The following is a 20,339-nucleotide window of genomic DNA, read 5'->3' as shown; positions in this document are numbered from 1 at the left end:
CGGGATCCCCGCCCGGCGGGAGCCGCCTGTCCCCGGCCCCGTACGCAGCCGCCGGCCGTTGTGGGTGGCTGAAGTCGGACAGGGGTGACACCTCTGTCCGCGGTGGTAGCGGGAGACTGCCCCGTGAACCCGAGCCCTCCCGTCTTACCTGCGTCCATTGCCGTTGTTTGGTGTCCATTTAAATAGAAAATTATTTCCGTGATTGAATAAAAAAAAATATTTTTCTGGGCCCTGGTGCGTGTGCAGAACAGCACGGCTTGCGCTGGAGCCGAGGCCCGGCCGGCGGCGCCTGTCAGGGCTGCGGGCGTGCAGGGTCTCGGCGGGAGGTCGGGCGAGGAAGCGACTGGCGTGCCTCCTGCCCTGCGCTCTCCTCGGACCGGTGTCCCAGTCCCAGGGGGATCCACGTAGGTTACTCTCTAAAATGGTCAGCAGTGATGAGAAGGCGGGATTACATCCACGGCGGTCATTTAGTTTAGTATGAAGGGGAGATGGCACAGGGCCTGCATGAGATATGAGGCAAAACCTGCAGCAGAGCCGCGGGAGGAGGAGCGGCACCCAGGTCACCCGAATCTTTCTTCAGCAGCATTGCTGCAAACCTGGTGGTTATGGTCGTTCTGTACTTGCTTAATTAGTAAGGGGCGCTGTAAGTGTGGATTTGCATAATATGCACTGGAAATTAATCCGTTATCATCCACCACTGTGCCTTGCACAATGGCTTCTGCCCTGTTCAGTACCTAACAGGGTAATTGAGTGGAGGTTCTTGCTTCTTTTGTTTCAGGCCTAACCTGCTTTGAAGTAGGAATGCACTTATCATCTTTTCAGTGTGATGAATGATTTGTACCCATTAGATGTTGATCAAACTGGAGGAATAGCTTCACCATTAAATGTAGCAGTTGTATAAACAACCAGGCAAAAAAATCATACTTGAATAATGAAAATTCATGTTCATAGGAGGCAGACTACAGTATGGGAGAGGAAAACCTATTCTGCAAGAAAAGCACAAGCAAATTAAATTACTCTTGCAAGAGGTAAAATGATGGAAGCAACGTTTTGCAAAAGAACTGACTAGACCAACTATGAGAATGATTCAGCTGGCAGTTCCCAGCAGGTTTGAATTGTACATAGCTTCTCATTTGTTCAAAAAAACCCCATCTGAATGGTATTTCACTGTAAATGTCTGGGACTTAATCTGTAGTGTGTTGGGTGCTATGGTTTTGAGAAAAAAAATATGGGACAAGTAGATTCTTTCCCATCTGTGTGCACATACCTGAAAACTCCTTGCAGATGGCAAATTAAACATTAAAGACCACTCCACGCCCTCTAGTGCTTAATTTTACTGTCCTTGTCCAGAAATGAAATCTCCTGTTGTGCAAAATAGCTACGCACCAGCTAAGTCCCAGTTACTCTTTCAAACAAAGCTCTCCTTACAAGCAGTTCTGCATTAAGAATCTTAAATAGAAACCTTGTCGTGAGCATTCATGAAAGAGAAATTGAAGTCCTTGAGGTAGAGAGGTCTGAACAGCAGGTGACAAGTAGCAGCTATACTTTGTGGATGTAATAATGGGAAGAAACCATATTAAACCTTTTTAAAATGTTACGTTCCTTCCTCTTATTTCCCTTTTATTTTCCACCAACTTACACCTTCCTATATAGCTTTCAAAACTTAGTTAATACACAGAAAATAAGTGATCTTTTTTATGCTTATTTAACATAATGCATGAGAGGCTGCTTTTTAACAGGAACTTCGTAGAAGATTCTTTAAGACTTAGTATTCAGGAGCCTGATTTTATTCATATAGGATGGAAGAATTAAAAGTGTGCCTCTCTGCTCCCTTCTCATGGAAGAGAAGGGAGGTAAAAATGGTTACATGCCTTCTTTCTACTGTATACGTTTGGACTAGTTGTGGCGGAATGCACACACATTAGTAAGAGCTGTCAGTTACAGCAGGGTTCCAGTGACACTTGTTGGCTTTGATCTGGTGTTTCAGTAGTGCATAGCTCTTTGGCACTGTGCTTGTCCTTTCTGGAACCTTGAGTGCCTCTTAAAATAGAGCCTGTGAAAAAGAGCAGTATAAAGCTGGTAGCACTGTCGCTCCGGCCCATCAGACTTACTGGAGCGGTGAATTTGGAGAGCACAATGGAAAACATCTTCCCAAAGAACTACTGAGATGAGGCTTTTATATCCTGTGATTGAATCCTGCTGCCTTGGCCGTTCATAGTTCCATGGTTTGGCTGGAATATGAGCCTAATTATCAGTCTGTTCCTGAAAATCCCATTGACAGTAAGTGCCTGACAAGATATTCACCATACCTGTGTCCATTTGGTCCTCTCTATCTATTCAGTACTGCTTTCAGAGAGTGAATTTCTTCAGTCGTCCCTTAGTAGTCCTAAAGCAATGAATTTTTAATTGTTTTGGTGGGTGTTTTTTTCTAAGAAACTCTTGCTTTTTCAGCTTTTCCAGTGAAGCTTTCTGTTCTTGCAGGTCCCAAAGGGAACTGCAGTTATTCAGGATCTAATATTGTTCTGTTGGCAAGAGATGGAACTATCTTGCCAGCAATTAGAAGTAAATTGAACAGAGGCACCATGCAAATGTATTGTTAGAAAGCTCATCAGTCAGTAGATGAAATGCTGCACAAATTCTTAAGCAGGCTGTGATTGTTGTTTGTAAAAGCATGGAGGAAGTTGGAAATTTTGTTACAGATACCAAACACTGATTTAAGACAACTTCAGAGTATTCTTAAAGGACAACTTCCTTTTAAAAACAATTCTAGAAAGTTACTAACAGTGTTTTAAATGAGAGTAAAGATATATAAATATATACTGAGCATCTGAGAAGCAAAGTGTTCAGTCTTTAATAGGGATGATCTTGCTGATAAAATATGCATCTGAGTAGTTGCACAGACACAAGCACTTCATGGTGTTAAATTAGAGTTGGATTTGATTGTGGGAGTTTTGCTTGACTAACAGAGAGGTACACCAGGCAGTTCTTCAGAAGGGCTGCAAAAACATTTTTACTTTAATGTGCAGATACGTTAGCCATGGACATCTTGTAAGTACAGAGATTAATGACACTTGACCAGCAGCAGTAAGATATGCTAACAATGTTAGGAGCCTTACAAAAACTGTGAAATTACAGAACATTCACATTTTGGTAAGATCTGAGACTTCCAGGTGTATCAGTTTGAATCACAAGTTCTAATGTTGTGTCAGGTTGGTCTAGCCAGTTACACATATGTTCAGAGCTGCCATACATGGCTGTCTTGAAAATGTCATTCAAGTATTTAATAGGACTTCTCTTCATTAGAGCCAGTGAATAGGGTTGGGGTGGTGGGGACGAAAGGTTGTCTAGTTTTGCCACATCTGTGGCACATCTGTGACACATCTTGAATTTACAGGAAAAAGCTAAACTACCGACCAGCTGGTTGTGACAAAAATACTAGCTTTAAAATAGAAATAGAACTGCCTATTTTAGCTCATTTGTTTCTCCAGATTACTTTAAACATTTGACTACTTTCCGTTTGCTTGTCACTAGAAGTTCATTTGCACAAATACATAACAGAAGCTCAGACAGTCCACCACCACTAATCCTTCCACCCTTCAGAGCAGCTACACCAAATGCAGGGAATGTGGAAGCTGTGGAATACTTTCCCAGTGACAGTCCCATTTTGAGCTGGTTTCAGTAATTATTGCTAGCTCTAAAGGGCATTGCAGAGGTCAGTGATAAATTCTTCACTTCCCAGTTTTCAGAGCTTTCACTGTAACTCAGCTCAGTCTTACAGAAAAGCAGCTGGTAACAGTATTTCTGCATTAATTACATTTTAGAGTACTTAATTGTAGCTAAGGGCAAGCATGTGCCATCAGTCTTTCCCATGCTCGCAGCCTCTCCCTCTTGCCAAAGAGCTCCACTTTTGTCTTGTGAGCCTGCTGTGACTTCAGTCCAGATGTTTCTGTGCCAAGAGATTGAAAAAATAGTAACATTGCAAAATCCAGATTTGGTTAAAAGAAAAGATACAGACTTGGAAACAGCATGTTGAAGGCACCTTAGTTAAAATATTTAGTTCTTCTGTGAGGACTTCAGATTCTGGTAGGATGGAAATGACTGCAGAGAATCAAATGGAGTTTTGTGTGTCAGAGCAAGAATGGGAAGTCTGTGAAAAGAAGCTGCAAAACCTCTGCTGGGCTGCTTGTTGCTGCAGTGCCTGTGAGATGCCTTTCAGTCAGGCAGTAGTATGGAAGGCTGTCAGCCTGCTAAAAATGAACTTGAATGGCTTGCTCTGGACTAAAGATGCAAATAATAATAATCCATGTACATCTTCAGTCTGCTTCTTAGGTAGGCCTAAAAGCAGAGAGATGGGAGGCATATTTCTGAAATAGTTCTAGAAGCACACTTCCAGTATTTACATAGAGTGGTTTTATGCTGCCATCTCAAAGTGGTGTATGTGCACACTGCTGCACAGGTACTCTCACGATTCTTAAATTTTGGTGGTGTGCTTTTGCTACTGTTTTTTTAAACTTACAAACTTTGATTCAAGACCTTTACCTTCAAAGTGCTGCAGCTCTTAACATGCTTTGCTGTTTGGCCACAAGTATTAACTTGACCTGTTGGTGTGAGGAATCTTACTGTTACTAGATTGATTTTTTTATGTTCAGCATTATTTAATCTTTTTTTCTTTGCAAATCTAATGTTCTGATGAGATAGAAGAAGGTGGGGCACTGAGAAATTAATTCAGGGATGTCTATGTGCCTGAAATGAAATCTGGCACTCAAAAATAGAGTAGCAGGGAAATCTTCAATATTGGGAGCACTATAAGTAATTTTTGTTAAATAATAGTTTACATAAGATATTTTTGTAGTAGCACTAGTTGTAAGATATCCAACATTAAATCCATCTTTAATTGGCTGGTGCCAATTGCTTGACACTGTGTGGGATAAATCACTTAGTCTTGCGTATAATAGACTGATGTCCCCACTGCTATAAGAGCTTCTTTATTCTAGTCAGCACGGGGAAGCGTACAAACTGAGCTGCCTGTTGACTGATAGGGCAGGGCTTGTGCCCATGGGTCTGCCTGCTCTATATTTAAGCTGCAAGGAGAGCGCTTCGATTTTCAAGAGCACTTCAAATTAGCAGCAAATTAGTCTACTGCTAAAACTTGTGAAGAAGGAAAGAGGGGTTTTGAAGCGAACTCTTACGCTAGAAGCAGAATAATTATGTATTGTGGGAAATTCTGTAATCCCTATCATCCTACCCAGAAGATAGGGTAGGTAGCTAGGTGGGATTTTACTGCTGAGTTTCCACAGATACTGTAAAGCTGTAATCTGCCAAGTGTGGTCCCCTGGATCAGTTTGCTACTGCACCTCACCACGAGGCCACACAAACACTCGTATGAACACAGCTGGTACCTGGGCAGCTTGGGGCAGATGAGTAAATAGGGACAGTGGTCCAACGCTACCACCCTTTCTGGCTACCCATGCCCTACCTTGATTGCATATCAGTCATGGTCTAATGTCCTAAGTGGAACTTATTGCAAAAGAAGAGGCCCTGCTAACACAGCCATTTTGTGCACCAGGAGCTTGCTGCAGGCACAGTAGAACGAAGTGGCTGTGTTTATGTAGCGATTATGTTGGCCTGCTGCACGGCTGTGCCTGTTAAAAGTATATTGTGGCAAATGCAGTCATTTCTGATCAATAGAATCTGTATGAGCGTTAACAGCAGGACAATTGCTAGGGCTTAAAAACACTGTCACACGTATCTGATATACTTTGCCAGAGTATTGTCCAAAGTTGCCCGCAGTCCAGCATAGCTTCTCCACAGTGGGCTGTAGATCAAGTCCTCTGGAAATGGAGCCTTAGCGGTGCTGCTTGTACTGAAACTCTCCTATGCAGCTTTGTGTGCATTTACGAGGAATTGGGTCTTATATTTGTTAACACATATGCTATTGTATCCATATTAAAATGTACAGAGAACTGTTCTAAGCTTTATAGCTGATCACCTTCATATGTTCAGGCTGGCTTGGTGTGGAACAATACTGACATTCAGTGGTTGATTATACTTGCCACCACTGTGTGACTATCCAGGAGATTTTGGAGGGTTTTAATGTCCAGCACTGGCTAAATTCAGAACATGTTTAGTTGAACTGGATTAAAGCAACTGTGTCAAGGCTCTTTTATAAGAATGCTGTGCTCACAGTATTAAAATTGTCTGTTTTTTCAATAAACTAAATTAGAGATTAATTTGGTCCAGGAGAGATACAGTAGAAACATTTAATAATGTTTTGAAGCTTTGTTTCCTTTCCCACTCTTAAGCAAATTGGCAGTCACAGTTTCCAAAAGAACTTCCTTTTGTATACCATATTGGCTTAGTTGGATTTTTCTGTCTACGTTTTGACTATTGGTCTTTTTGTGTCTACCACCAAAGACAGTGTGCTCTTAGCAGGAGGTATCTAAGACCTGGCAAGGCCCCAGTGAAGATGAGCACATTGCTGTTATGCATGTGAAGGAGCAGCTGGAGTTTAGAATTTGAAAAGCTGGATCTTGGCTACCTTCCCACATATGCTGACTTAGGTGGAGGGAAATAGCATGCTAACTACCTTCTGCAGTAGTCCTTTTTCACCTTCTCTTTCACCTTTGGAAGACATACTTTTGTATTGTCAAGATCTGCAGGGCCAGGCCATTTTTCAGTGTTACAAATGTGATGGAAGGTCAGACTAGTACTCCGGGCAGTTTAGATTCAGACACAGCATCAAGAGCTCACTCTGGATGGAGCTAAGTGCTTATTCCAGTATTTTGGAATGAAGCTTAATAATGCAGTGTTTGGACTTCTTAAATCTCTGTGGGACTGGGCCATTTACATCTAGATGCTTCTGTGCAGTCTTCACATTTGTGTGCCAGAGTTAACATTAGCGAAGAAGCAAATTTTATCTGCATTTTATGGCATGATCCTGGCCAAACATCCCAAGAGTAATGAAAACTATGATAGGTTTTATGGTAGATGTGTCTGGCTTCACTTGGACATGCAGAGCTGATGGTGGTCTTCCTGTTTCAAGGTGTGGATGCCCAGTAACTGTTTGGTCTCTTTCCAGTCATGGATTCCTCCAAAGGCTAAATAAACTTCAACTGAGGATATCTTCATTGCTATCATCTGCCCATTTCTGCCACCTCCTCTGCACAAGCTGTAGCGCTCTCTGGCAATGTAAAAACTTGCATCAGGAAGCTGATCGGACCAGAAACTCCTTTTTCTGGGTCAATTTATGGCTGGACCAGTTTCCTAATATAGGTGATTGCGGAACCACAGACCTGTTCAAATCAATACCAGGCAAAAGGAATGAATAGCCAGTGGCAGGGGCAGCTTCTTCGACTACAGGATGAATTTTTGCAGGATGTTAAGTACCAAGGTTAACTTCACCTTGATGAGCCAGTGCTTGGGTTACATTTTGTTTGTTTTCTAAGCCTGAGTTTAAACTTGGACCTTATTTTTGTCAGAGGGTGGTAATGCTGCAAGTCAGCCAAAGCATTATATGTGTCTCATGTAAAGGCTAAAGAGATAGACTGAAGTCTAATAGCATTTGTCTCTTCTGTAAATGTGGAGAAAATGGCTTATTCACTTCATTTGAATCAACAACTTAGTTCACTTAGTATCTCATTGAAAGTTAAGAAATAGACTGGGAATTAGTTTTTTAAAAGGCAAATAAGCTTCTTGTCCCATGAATAAAATGAAGGATCAGTGGCTGAGGCATGTTATTTGTAAATCTTTAAAGATATAAGAAAAACCAGTTACTTTCCTTATCTGCAGTTCATACTCCCCTTTTTCATGAGTGAGTTTTTAAGTGTAAAACATTTTATGTAAACGTATTTCATGTGTCAAGCACATTTGAGGCAATTTTATTCATGAAATCAGTTTTAAACTCTTCATTTTGTGTACTTTTAATGAATTACAACACTTTATCCCAGTGCAGATTGGCATAGATCATAAGTAAAAGACTAATCAGCCAGCAAATAAACACTTTTCTAGTTCAGTAGCTGAAAGCTGACAAGCTAAAGAGCTCTATCTTTAAGATAGCGCAATTCTTAATTATGTGTGTAAATATTACACAAATTCCATCATAGGAAAATTTATGTGTAAGTTACCCTTACATGTTGCCAAACATGTTTAAGTGAGTGCCAACTCATGAAAGTCAGCTTTTGTTTAAGAAATAAATTACAAATACCAAATAGGGATGAAAGTGGAACTCAAGGGTGCTAGCTTCTTGCTTACTTTGTGATATATGTTAGCGACTTAATCCACTGTGAAATATTTTGTGGTGGAACATTCCTCTAAATAAAGAAAATGCAATTTAAAGGAAAGCAGCAAAGCAGATCTTTTTTCTTAGATTCACAGTGCATGTTAACAAAGTGACCATTGCAAGAAAGGGAATCTGGGAGAAGAAACAGTGATGTCAATCCTTACATCCTTTTGTTCATTTTAACTTCTTTGAATGTGTTTCCAACAGAAAATGATCCACAGCCTGTTTCTTATAAACTGTTCTGGTGACATATTCTTGGAGAAGCACTGGAAGAGTGTTGTGAGCCAATCTGTGTGTGATTATTTCTTTGAAGCTCAGGAGAAAGCAATCGATGTTGAGAATGTGCCTCCTGTCATCTCAACGCCACATCACTACCTCATCAGCATCTATCGGGATAAAATCTTCTTTGTGTCTGTCATACAGACAGAAGTGCCACCACTCTTTGTAATTGAATTTCTGCACCGAGTAGCAGATACTTTCCAGGTCTGTCACCATTAAATAATTCTAAAATTGAAATAATTCCAAGGGAATTTTTATATAAACTTCTTTTAAAGGAAGGTAATAAACCCTCTTGTCAGTGACTTCCCCCTTTGCAATTTCTAAGTCAAGCACTAGTTTATAGACTACAAAGGAAAAGAAGGTGTATTTTCTGTATTCATTTGATTTATAGTTACCAGTGCACATGCACTAAAACCCAAATCACTTTTTGTAAATGCTGTCTTTTTTCTGTAAGCTTTTGTACCGTTCATGTTATATAGATGAAAAGCAGCATGCAGTCATGAAGCACTCTGTAGGGAGGAAAGAGCTGCGAAGCGTGAGTCAGTTTTCAACCCATTTCACAGATACTGTAAATAAAGGAACCTCTGTGAAGATTGAGCATTGTCAGAAGACAGTCTGCTTATTTTATGAGTCTTCTGACTGAAGATGTGTTAATGTTCACAACTGGGAGAACCTTTAGCACATACATACTAGTAAACCAGATTACATCAATTTCACTGTTCACGCTGTCTTTATTTTTAATTAGATGATAAATGTAACCTTAACATATGATGCCATCAGACTACAAAAGTAGCTAGTCAGTTTAGGCACTAGAATTCCTTGATATATTGGGGGGTTTCTGTAAGCAAAAAAACAAACAAACTTTTGCAAAGCAATTTAACAGGAATACAAATCCTCTCCTTTGTAATCCCCGATTTGTTTAGGATTACTTCGGTGAATGTTCTGAGACTGCAGTTAAGGACAATGTGGTTATTGTGTATGAACTTCTAGAAGAAATGCTAGACAATGGTTTTCCACTGGCAACAGAATCTAACATATTGAAGGAGCTGATTAAGCCTCCTACAATTTTGCGCTCCGTTGTCAACTCCATCACAGGTATGAAAATAAATAATTTTCAGTGGTGACTGGCTGCTTAAAAACAAAGGCCCATCATGCTTTGTAGCTAAAAAATAATATCATATTGGTGTGAATCTGTAAGGTGAGGCCACTGTCCTGCCACTTCTCACAATTAGAAGTTGAATAAAAGCAACTTCCTCCTTATTTGCAGTTTATGCCTGGCCCTTTTGATATCCCCAGTAGCACTGTCTGGTCCAGCCACAGCTGCTGAAGTCCCTCAGGAATAGCAGTTCCCAGCACAGACAGCACCTACTGGAGACAGGTGCTCTGGGATTGGTACAGAGCTAGCCCTGAGCTTTGAATAACTAAGTTGCATTGGAGAAGGTTATGCATTTTCTAAGAAATCATTATAGAAAGGTATATAACAGATATCCAATACATCTTTGCTGGCTAGGAGGAGATAACATGAAGGGAAGCAAATAGCCTGTCCTCAGCCTCCTCCCTGCCCCCACCACTATTAGCATCCATCAAGTTCGGAGCTGGTTTCAGGCTGTTGTAAATAGGTATGTCTCACACTGACAGAGCCAAATGTTTGTCAGCTGAGCTGGTGGAATCTGCTTGTCTGGCAAGCGGGTGCAAAGGAGGTACGCAATGAGGTGTCACATGGGGTCAGAGATATGCGAGATGTTTGCCTGTACATTGTGTTAGAGAAGGGTAGTAGGTGGGCCACAGGGCCACACAGAGGTAGTGCTCAGAGGAGCAGGTCTTTGAGGTAGCACATGTGGTTTAATCTTTTGAGTATGAATCTCAGCAGTTTTAACTTCTGGGTTTTGGGTTTGTTTGGGTTTTTTTAATGTGGTTTTGGATGGTAGTAGTTACGAAAAATATCTATGACGTTAATGGACTAGATGCACTGCTGTTAGGGGAATTAAGACTCCTGAAGCGAAGGGTTGCAGCATCAAATCCTCTTGTTTTATCTAAAGCCTTATTAGAATTCCCTAGGAGCCTAAAGCGCCTGCCCAGGGCAGCCTGCATCTTGTCTCTGTCAACAGCTCAGCACTGAGGAAGTGGGAAACAGCAGCCTGAGAGCTCTTCCGCCTGCCTGGTCTGGCAGCCCAGCCTGCGTAGCACTGCTGCACCCTGCAAAGCTGCTGAGGGACGCAAGGCACGGCCACAGCCACTGTTCCCCTTCAGAGATGCAGTGGGAGTGAGAAAATGGTTGCAACTCGTCCCCCGTGTGTTACAGCACTGGGGTGGACTTTAGGGAGGGTTTTTTGTCTGTGAGCTATTTTACTAGCTCAAAAGAATGAAAACTTCTGTTTTCTGCCTTCTAGGAGAGGGCCTACCCAGCAGGTTGTGTAGAAATGCTAACCACTGGCTACCAGCCTCTCAGTGAAGGCAGGACACACTACCACATTTGTTGTGCTAAAGGGCACACTGTCCTGAGACCTACTTCTAGCAGAGGGAGTTGTTTCCACTATACTGGGATTCCAAGATCAGTCACCTAAGCCCCAGATATGATAAGATTTTTTTTTTTTCTTTCCTTTTTAAAGAATCATCAGTTTACTTTGTAACTAGGTAGCTCAGGAAGCCCTTTTCTCACACTGGGTGGTATGAAGAACTAGGAGCTGAGGGTGACAGCAAGGCAGGCAGGGGCAGAGGCATCACGGGTAAGGAGCCCAGAATTTGAGCCAACAGGTCGGTCAGGATCAGATAACAGGGTCATCTACAGTTCAGTGATAGCCAGGAAAATCCATCATGATGAGACAGGTCAAGCCAGAAAGTCAAGTCTATGGGCCAGGGTCTGGATCGATTTGGCATGCGGTCCAGTGTAGACATGGCTGTCATGTTGCTGCAGGGTAGCTCAGATGAGTACCAAGGGTGAGAGCCTCAGCCTAACAACAGCTCCCAAGCAAAGGGGGAGACAGACCTCCTGAAGGCTTCTTCCAGGTCTGTCTTCATTACAGTTCTTACTGGTAAATCAGCCCTGAAGGCAGCCAGCTAAAACTCTGAGGAGAAGAGGGAGATGTCCTTAAGGCCCTCACAAGAAGCTGTAATGCCTTGAATTGTAGTGATGAAATCCTTCACAGGATCTAGCCCCACATCTACTCCCACTCAAACCTCCTGCTGGCTTGAGCCTTGTATTTTGCTGTGCAAAATACAGTCTGAAAACCGTAAGTCTGGACACATACTAAAAGTGCATTCACGTCACCTAATGAATGAAATTTTAGTGGTCCAGGTTCTAGTCTGCAGTTCTTGGGGGCAAATCTTGCTTTGATTCTTAATTTTGGCAGTTGAAACATTCCTCTAGTAATTAATTACTGATCTTGAGTTCCTTTTCATTTTTAAGGCAGTAGTAATGTGGGTGACACACTTCCCACTGGACAGTTGTCCAACATTCCTTGGCGCAGAGCAGGGGTAAAATACACAAACAACGAAGCCTATTTTGATGTCATTGAAGAAATTGATGCGATTATAGACAAATCGGGTAAGATGCCTTGCAAACTCATTTCTGTTTGTTGAATGTGTTTACATTTAGCTACTGATGTTTGTCTAACTGCTTTTTTGCATGTGTTTTATTGACATGAACCTATATCTTAAATAGAAATATACAATTTAAAATGACATGCCCAAATGTATTTCTTCAGTTCGTCTTAAAATAACAATATGCTCTAGACTGCTTCAAGAACATCCACAAGAAATATTCTGTACTTAGATGTTTTCTGTTTGTATATTAATTATCTCTCAAGAGATATAAATGGAAAAATAGTTGAAGTTTTAAATGTGATGAGAAAATTTTCTTCCATTGTTCCTGCCAACAATTTACTGCAGTCCTCATAGGCCCTCAAATGAGCAAGACAAAAGCTTTCATTAGCTTTCTTCTGATAGCAAGACAAAACTTGGTGCAAAATAGCTGGACAGTATTGTTTTCCTTATATATAAACTGGAGCCAGGTACTATGAAGCACAATAATACTCCTTTCTTTTCTGTAAATGAAACATGATATCTTCAAATAAAAAAATCTTTAATCTGAGATTTAACTCTGAGGAGGAATCTGATAGAAAAAACTGATGCAAAAAGAAAACTGCTATGCTGTGGACAGGAGCCTGCTGTTTTGGTCATTGGGGCCATCAGTTACTAAAACTGAAGACTGCATGACACTGTTTTGTGGTGGTATGGGACAGGGAGCAAATCTCTGATTTCATTCGGTGCTGCTGTTGTAGCAGTAGTCAATGTTGGTTTGGTTCCGTACACCAGTTCAACAAACGCTTTGGCCACTGTTGAACTGGATAGTCATAAATAGCTATTGTGCAGCTCTTAGTCTCGGTGTCTTGAAACTAAAAGAAGGTAGCAGTCACGGTCAGAACACCCTGACCACTGTGTTACGCTCCCAGCTCAATAGGATTCCCAAGACTAGTATGAGTGCTTAGTCTGAGGAGTTATAATCAAGACCATATTTGTATTTCTGTATGTATTTCAAGCCCAATCAGTGTCCACTGAGCATTTAAAATTTCCTACTGAAGATCACTGCAGCAGTCATAGCTACTCTTTTTTGCTCTGATCTCTTGGGGACTAGCAATGCAAGAATCTTTCTTCCTAACCTTCACTAGGACTAAAAAGTAGCTAAGGTTGCTCTCCTAGAATAGGGATGTTATCTTGTTTCACAGGAATATAGTTAACTGCTCTCATCTGAAACAGGATCCCTTCTTTTCAGGCAAAGTATTAACCTGCAGTTTCTCCTTCCCCTTGACTAGATCAACAATAGTTTCTACATATCTTCTAAAATAACCTTTGCTTGTAGGGCTAGTTAGTCCAGAGTCCTGCTCATGCCTTTCTGTCTTTATAGGGCATTTAAGGAAATGAGCCATTCCTGGATAAGATTCTTGGTGTTCTTGCTTTGGGGTTTTTCAGCTATAGATTTATTTAACATCAAGATGAAAATGTAATCCCACTGTTAAACAAGCCACGCTAGTGAAAGCCAAGATTATCTGGAGCTTTATAGCACAAACTTACTGTATTTTGATGTTGATTGTTTTGATGTGCTTCACCTTCCCTGTACCACTATACAACTTGCTAGTTTTCTGGAGACAGGGGACAGGGATGAAAGAAAGGAAGATTCAGAGCTTGTATATTCTGAAACTCTTATTTGCTCATTGCTGGCAACCAGTTCAAGCCCATCCAGTACAAGTCCTGTGTAACAGCTGGCACAAGTATAATTAGCTGATTTGGGACAAGCTGTTTGCTCTGGCTCATGTATGTTAGCAAGCTGCCCAGGCCACAGGTAACTGGAATGACCTTTCCTATCTGTGCTTGGAGTGTTCTTGACTGTTGTGCAAATGTCATCTGTGCTCTCTAGCTGCACTTCACAATATTTGTTAGGCCCTTGATAATAATGTTAAGTATCTTTTTTTTTTTCCTTCCACAGGTTCTACTGTCTTTGCAGAAATCCAAGGTGTTATTGATTCATGTATTAAGCTCTCAGGAATGCCAGATCTTTCTCTTTCTTTCATGGTAAATTTGGCACATATTGAGGAATTTTAATTGCTCACGATTTATTTTTCTTAATGATCAGAGTATATAAATTTTAAGAGTGCAATCGCTGCTTCCTGTCTTACACATACAAAAAATAACCTAAGTTTTGCATCGTATTGTAGAAGGTCAGACCAGAAATCCATCTAGCTCAGAACCATGTCTTAAATAACGGCTTAGATAATGATACTTAGAGTCTAAGAAATAGGAATTCTGTAGAGTTCAGTAGCTAGTTCAAACTGCTGATACTTGATGAGATTTCATTTACCACTGTGCCACTACTTACAGAACCCACGGCTGCTGGATGACGTCAGCTTCCATCCATGTATTCGGTTCAAACGCTGGGAGTCTGAGAGAGTCCTTTCATTTATTCCACCTGATGGGAATTTCAGACTGATCTCCTACCGTGTCAGTTCACAGAAGTATGTTTCTGTTTAGACACACTGGTTCTTCAGATACACCATCTACCACTTTCCATCTGAGTAACTGCAGATTTCTCCTTGTTATGGGGGGGAATTTGCATTGTTGCTAAAATGCATGTTCTCAGGTTTTTTCTCATCTGTTGCTCTGTCCCCTCTAAAACAACAAAACAGTTTTCAGTTTGCTGCTGATACTCAGCAATCATTTTTCAGTGGGATAAACCACACACGACAGTAATGTAGGGCTATTCATTCCTCGTAATCATTGTTGCTGCTAGATGCTTTGTGGCTGAGTCTCTGTATACATAGAGGACTCTGATCTTCATAAAAAGAATAAAGCAAAAAAGTCTAACCTGCAGATATTTGCAAACTAAGTCTGATTTGGCTGGTGACTGTTCTGAGAATTGGTTCAGGGATATTACTTAAAAAAAACCCAAACAGATGGAGGGAAAGAGATTAGGACAAATGATTTGGAAGAAAATATTTTTTTTCCTGTGATTCTCTGGTAATAAAATCACTTAAGCAATGATGTTGAAGAGTTAAGTATCACTTTTCATTTCTGAAACAAACTGATTCTAACTTGAATACCTGCCAGAAACATAAGAACTATTTATGAGAAAGAGCGTTATTTTCTCAAGCAGAGAAGTAGCCAGGATGCATTCAGGTACTGTGTTCTCTTTTCAGCTTGGTGGCAATTCCTGTATATGTGAAACACACGATCAGTTTTAAGGAAAGTAGTTCTTCGGGAAGATTTGATGTTACAATTGGACCAAAACAGAATATGGGGAAAACAGTAGAAGGAGTTGTCATGACAGTTCACATGCCAAAGGCCGTACTTAATATGAACCTCACTGCTGCACAAGGCAGCTATACATTTGACCCAGTTACTAAAGTAAGTCTTAAGTTTTTATTTATTTAAATATCTAAGATGACATTAGAACAAGTCATACGTATTGCAGAGCACTGGAGCAGCATTCCACACTTCACAGAAAACTTTCCCTTCAGCATATGTTTATGAATTAAAATCTCTTTAAAATTTGCTTTTACAAACTTAGATACACACCAGTTGTGACATGTGGTATTATCAGTCTCCTTTCGCTTCCCTTCTCTTCCCCTCTTTTCCCCTGCTCCTTCACCCCCCTAACATTTTTCTTCAGCAGATGCAGCAATATTTTGCTGGTGGTTTCAGCTATGGTATATTTTGTAATTTATGTTCTTTAAAACATAATTATCTGGAGAAAATAGGTAGCCAGAAAAACAGGGAGCGGGAGATAATAAAAACACGTCTTCGAAAAGATCTGCCTGAAGACACACAGGAAGGAAAGCAAAGGGTCTGAAAAACAGTATCTTGGGAGTCCTGCTTTCTTGCCTCCAAGTTCAGGTTTGAGACCTAAAATTCCTAAAGCTCCTGAAGCTATTTAGTACCCAGGAACCATATTGCTGAAATGCAGTCTGAGCCAAACCATTCTGCTGGCTCTAACACCCTGCTCTGAGCTTTCTGCTGCCCTTGGAATATCTCAGTCGGCAATTGATTTGAGTTGTAAGTGAAAGGTCTCCAAGTAACATTCTGTTTCAAAAAGAACAGACCTTAATCTTTTAAAAACAAAAACACTAACAAAAACACTTGAAGTCTCCTTTCCTCTCTGCAGAAATAAATTATACTGTGTTTTTTTCAAGAGTTGGGATAACTAGGCGGACTGTAACTGCAAAAGTTTGTAAAAGTAGGGAGAACTGAGGGTTTTCTGCATTTATCAACAATTTTCAGTTTATGATATGAACAAAAAAACCAACTTGTTGGGTGAGTAAAGGGCCAACTTCGTTCCATGTATCTTCTTTAAAGTGTGAGAATCAATGGGAAACAAGTGACCCTTAGAAAGTTACTCTAGCTTAAACATCTTCTTTTGCCAAGTGCCTTGCTCCTGTCTTCCTCATTCTCGTGTTCCTACAACCTTTGTGCTAGTTATTCTCCTTGCTTCCTGGATCTAGCTGTCCCACTCTGACAACAGGAACAATCACTATTACTAAGGGAGCAAGATGTATGAAATACATAGACCAACTAAGGAATGCTGACAGGGCAGAAGAAATGCTGGGAAAGATAGGACACCCTACCTGCAGGAGCCCTAACCATGGCATCTCCCAGGCAGTGGGCTAATTCTCAGGGCTACCAGGCTACTTTCTGTACCCAGCCTGCAAACTAAAAGCTTGATATGAACTTGACCGTATAGGTTGTTTCCTAGAAAGCTACTGCTACTATTCTCTTTTTTCTGACAAGGTGTTAACATGGGATGTTGGCAAAATTACACCTCAAAAGCTACCAAACCTGAAGGGCATAGTGAACCTGCAGTCTGGAGCCCCCAAGCCAGAGGAGAATCCAAGTTTAAACATTCAGTTTAAGATACAACAGCTTGCAATCTCAGGTGAGTGCATAGGTGATATGTGAAATTGGTACTGACGGACTGAGTAGCAGTAGGAAATGAAGTGGGAAACTGTTTATCTTTTAATTGGAGATGCTGCTCTGAAGTCAACTTGGTCCAAACCGGTAAATTCTGATTTACCTAAACTTGACAGTTACCCTTGCTGGAAGACTCCCTTGCTGGGAATTGTAAATCCCCAATTGTTTTGCTTAAGAAAGACTGTGAGAAGTGTACAGAAGAATGGATTTTTCTTTGTTGACTTCTGCATTAAACATGCTAATTTATCCTTTTAGTGAAGAGTGATGGATGATGATTTAGCATGCTGCTCTTGACTTGCCTTAGCCTTGTACCACTAAAGCCCTTTCTAGTGGTCAAAAAACTGAAAAACTCCATTAATTTCAAAGAATGCCCTTCCTATTCTTTCCTCCTGGAGCTGGTTAGTTTTTCATCTTCAAAACAGTCTACAAGTAAAATCAGAATGAAGTTTATAGGGTAAGTGCAAAAGTAAATTTAAGGCAAACAAGGCCTCAGTCTGCAAACACTTAAATCATGTGAGCTGTCCATGGGTAAAATGCTTCTGCAAGCAAGCTTTGCAGGATTAAGACCCTAACAGAGCAAAGACTCACATTTGGGAAGAAGTAGGGTGACTGAAGGCAGTAGATGAGAATCGGTGGTAGTGCATGTAGTACCCTTCTAGGTAGGTACAGCCTATGGTCCTTTTGCTTCCTAGACTATTTTGCTGGGTAAGTAACAGTTCTTGTATAAGAACAGAATCCTGCAGTTTCCTCTTAAACTTGCAACCCACTAGTTTAAATCTAGCAAAACATAGTGGATCCAATGGCTGGATGCCAGAGATAAAAGACCTGTGAGAAAGCAGGGGACAACCTGAAATTGTTAGGTAGTTAACAGCTACTGGCGTTCCTCAATTAATAGCAGAGGGATGGCTGGTCCTTGCAATCAGTTAATAGCAGAGGGATTGTTGGTCCCTGCAATTATGATTTAGAGTGAAAAGAACGCTAAAACTTGTCCTTTGCTTCAGCTACTTTATTGGAAACGAGTGCAGTGTACAGGAGCTGTGGAAGATAAACTCATTTGTTCAGTAGTTCATCCCTTGGAAGGAGGATGTCAGCTCACTGAGTAGAACAGAAAAGAGCTGTTGCCCTGCCAGGGCAGCTATGATGAGGTGACAAGAATGGTCTCTTCTGCTGTTTCAAACCAGATGAACTTGTGAAAGGAAAGAAAATAAGCTTCCTAACCAATCCTAATATGCTTCTAGAAAGCAGGACTTTTAAACACTGACATGATTTCTAGCATTCTGCTTTTAACTTTGTACTTGTGTTTGTCTTTTTCAGGACTGAAAGTGAATCGCCTAGACATGTATGGAGAAAAATACAAGCCTTTTAAAGGTGTCAAATATATTACAAAAGCAGGAAAATTCCAAGTCAGGACATGAGAAGATGCTCTACTTGCAAGAGGAAATTCCCCTTAAAAAAAACTTGACTGCTTAGTGACTTATGTTGCTATTAATTAGGTGCCAATTAATTAATAGACACTGATTAGTTTGGGATCAAAGCATTTGTGCACAGCAGCTCTTAAAATGAAAGCATAGCTTAGTCTTTCTTAATACAACTTTAAAATAAGGTACTTTTTTTCTAATACACCTTCACTCTTTTTTTACTGAATTGTTGCGCTGGTGAATAGTTTGATATAGGTGATCCACAAAATGTCTCAAACACTACACTGCCAGTCAGATACCAAAGCCCAGAGGCCAAGCACATCATGAAGGCCAGCCAGGCCACTGGAAGAGTCTTGTGGTGGCACGTTTTGCTGCTGCAGCCACCTGCTAAGAAAGCTCAGCTATTCTCACAGCCAGCTGCAAACTGGTATTCCACAAAGCATCATGTAATCCCTTCAGAAATGGAAAGCAGCAGTGAAAGGGGCAGGGGTCCCACAGGGGCCTGGGACATAGCAAGTGTCACTCCTGAGAAAGAGCTGATGAAGAAAAAAGTAGTTTCCTTGTTTACAAGAAATCACCTTTCTTAAGAAGCATTTGCCTTAATCAGCTTTCATTTGTGCCATCTGCAGATGAGCTGATAAAAATAACATTCTGCATTAAATCTGGGAAGTGATTGTTGCTTCAGTAATCCACTTTCTTTCCATTCAATCTCATCATTGCCATAATGTTTTTTTAAGAATACAGTTGCAGAGAGTAAGGTCTATTTTTTATGTGAAGCCTTTGCTTAGATTTAAATGTTCCACTTGTTCAAAGTGGATGCCACCAGATTTGTGCCATGTGTACATTGGAGTGTAGCTTTTTAGATAGCACAATAGAAGTGTCAAGTGTATTAAATGGTTGCGTGCTTTAATGTTATGAAATAAAGGGAACTCTACTGCAAATACATACTCTCATGTGAAATGTTCACGCTATCGTAAACTATTCGTGATGCTCTTAGGCAGGAGACATCTGATATACAATGAAATGATGACCATTTGCTACATCTTTACTAACCTTGATCACTGTGCAGCTATTTAAAATTTAGAAAGGGCATTTAGGAGCATGGCAGGTTAGCTCACTTTTTTTTATTTTTAAATGGAGCAAAATTAATGTTTAGATTACAGCATTTCAAAGACACAACAGTGATAATGCAAAGCTGAGTAAACTTTTCCTTATACACTAGCATAAACTTGTTATCTCTGTAACCCAATACGTGTCCCACAGTACCCATCAAGGTTTCAAACCATACATTTGGTCAGTAGATGGTAGGCTGAGAAACCCAAGTTCAGAATTAAGGAAGGGCGAGATACTGGAGAATCTTTCTTTCCCTAACCTGTTTGGCTTGCAAATTGATGAATAGGTGCTACCTTCAGATGAAGAATAGGAACTTAAGTCATTCAGTAGTCAAAATTTCAAATAGTGGGACAAAAAATGATCCAAGTCTGAAAAAAAGAGGGGGAACCCATGGGAACACTGGCAGCAAGCCAGTAAGAAAAGAAATGAGCATATATTCTCTGCTGGTAACTTTGGTAATGTCACTAGGGGAAACTTGGCCACTGACAATCATTTTGAATTTCTGAAATTACAGTAGATTAAGTGTAGATAAAACAGCACTTTTAAGAACCAGGACCTATAAGAAAGCCTTGTGTTTGGGTAGGCACAATACCGGGTATTAAAAGCTACCAACCTTCTAGTCTACCTTTTCCAACTGGAGAAACATCCATCAATTCATTACTCATGCTACAGTTCCGCTCCATGTTTCAGCAAATGGCATCCTTCAGTTACAGTAATTTTACTACAAGTCTTCTCTTCAGATGTAACTGATAACATCCCAAGCTTAAGTCTGTGTAGCTAGAGCTGCTCTCTGC

The 20,339-nt window shown here is 40.7% G+C and overlaps 1 protein-coding gene across 5 annotated transcripts; it reads left to right on the top strand.

Annotated features, from left to right (window-relative positions):
* The first annotated feature begins 551 nt into the window (after positions 1-551).
* Positions 552-19,373, top strand: AP3M1 (adaptor-related protein complex 3, mu 1 subunit). Of its 5 annotated transcripts, XM_010567784.1 has the most exons (10): positions 2,249-2,280; positions 7,079-7,272; positions 8,486-8,761; positions 9,481-9,652; positions 11,964-12,101; positions 14,040-14,125; positions 14,432-14,565; positions 15,247-15,454; positions 16,835-16,979; positions 18,329-19,373. In XM_010567784.1, exons 3-10 carry the CDS (start codon positions 8,489-8,491, stop codon positions 18,427-18,429), a joined length of 1,257 nt encoding a protein of 418 aa, XP_010566086.1. In that variant the 5' UTR covers positions 2,249-2,280; positions 7,079-7,272; positions 8,486-8,488; the 3' UTR covers positions 18,430-19,373. The 5 variants fall into 5 exon arrangements, with proteins under 5 accessions (XP_010566083.1, XP_010566087.1, XP_010566084.1 ...); XM_010567781.1 differs by lacking the exons at positions 2,249-2,280; positions 7,079-7,272 and adding an exon at positions 552-1,028; XM_010567785.1 differs by lacking the exons at positions 2,249-2,280; positions 7,079-7,272 and adding an exon at positions 950-1,108.
* Positions 19,374-20,339: the final 966 nt, after the last annotated feature.

This window comes from Haliaeetus leucocephalus, unplaced genomic scaffold (assembly GCF_000737465.1).
Source record: "Haliaeetus leucocephalus isolate CR32 unplaced genomic scaffold, Haliaeetus_leucocephalus-4.0 Scaffold229, whole genome shotgun sequence".
NCBI lineage: Eukaryota > Metazoa > Chordata > Aves > Accipitriformes > Accipitridae > Haliaeetus > Haliaeetus leucocephalus.
Note: the sequence above shows the minus strand (reverse complement) of the source record. Positions and strands in the feature narration are given on the sequence as shown.

Bases quoted from the DNA above. Each gene is read 5' to 3' on its own strand.
- AP3M1 (XM_010567781.1), top strand. From the start codon at position 942: ATGTTCATAGGAGGCAGACTACAGTATGGGAGAGGAAAACCTATTCTG. The intron at 12,102-14,039 runs GTAAGATGCCTT...TTCCTTCCACAG, and splicing joins TGCGATTATAGACAAATCGG to GTTCTACTGTCTTTGCAGAA. The intron at 14,566-15,246 runs GTATGTTTCTGT...TTCTCTTTTCAG, and splicing joins TACCGTGTCAGTTCACAGAA to CTTGGTGGCAATTCCTGTAT.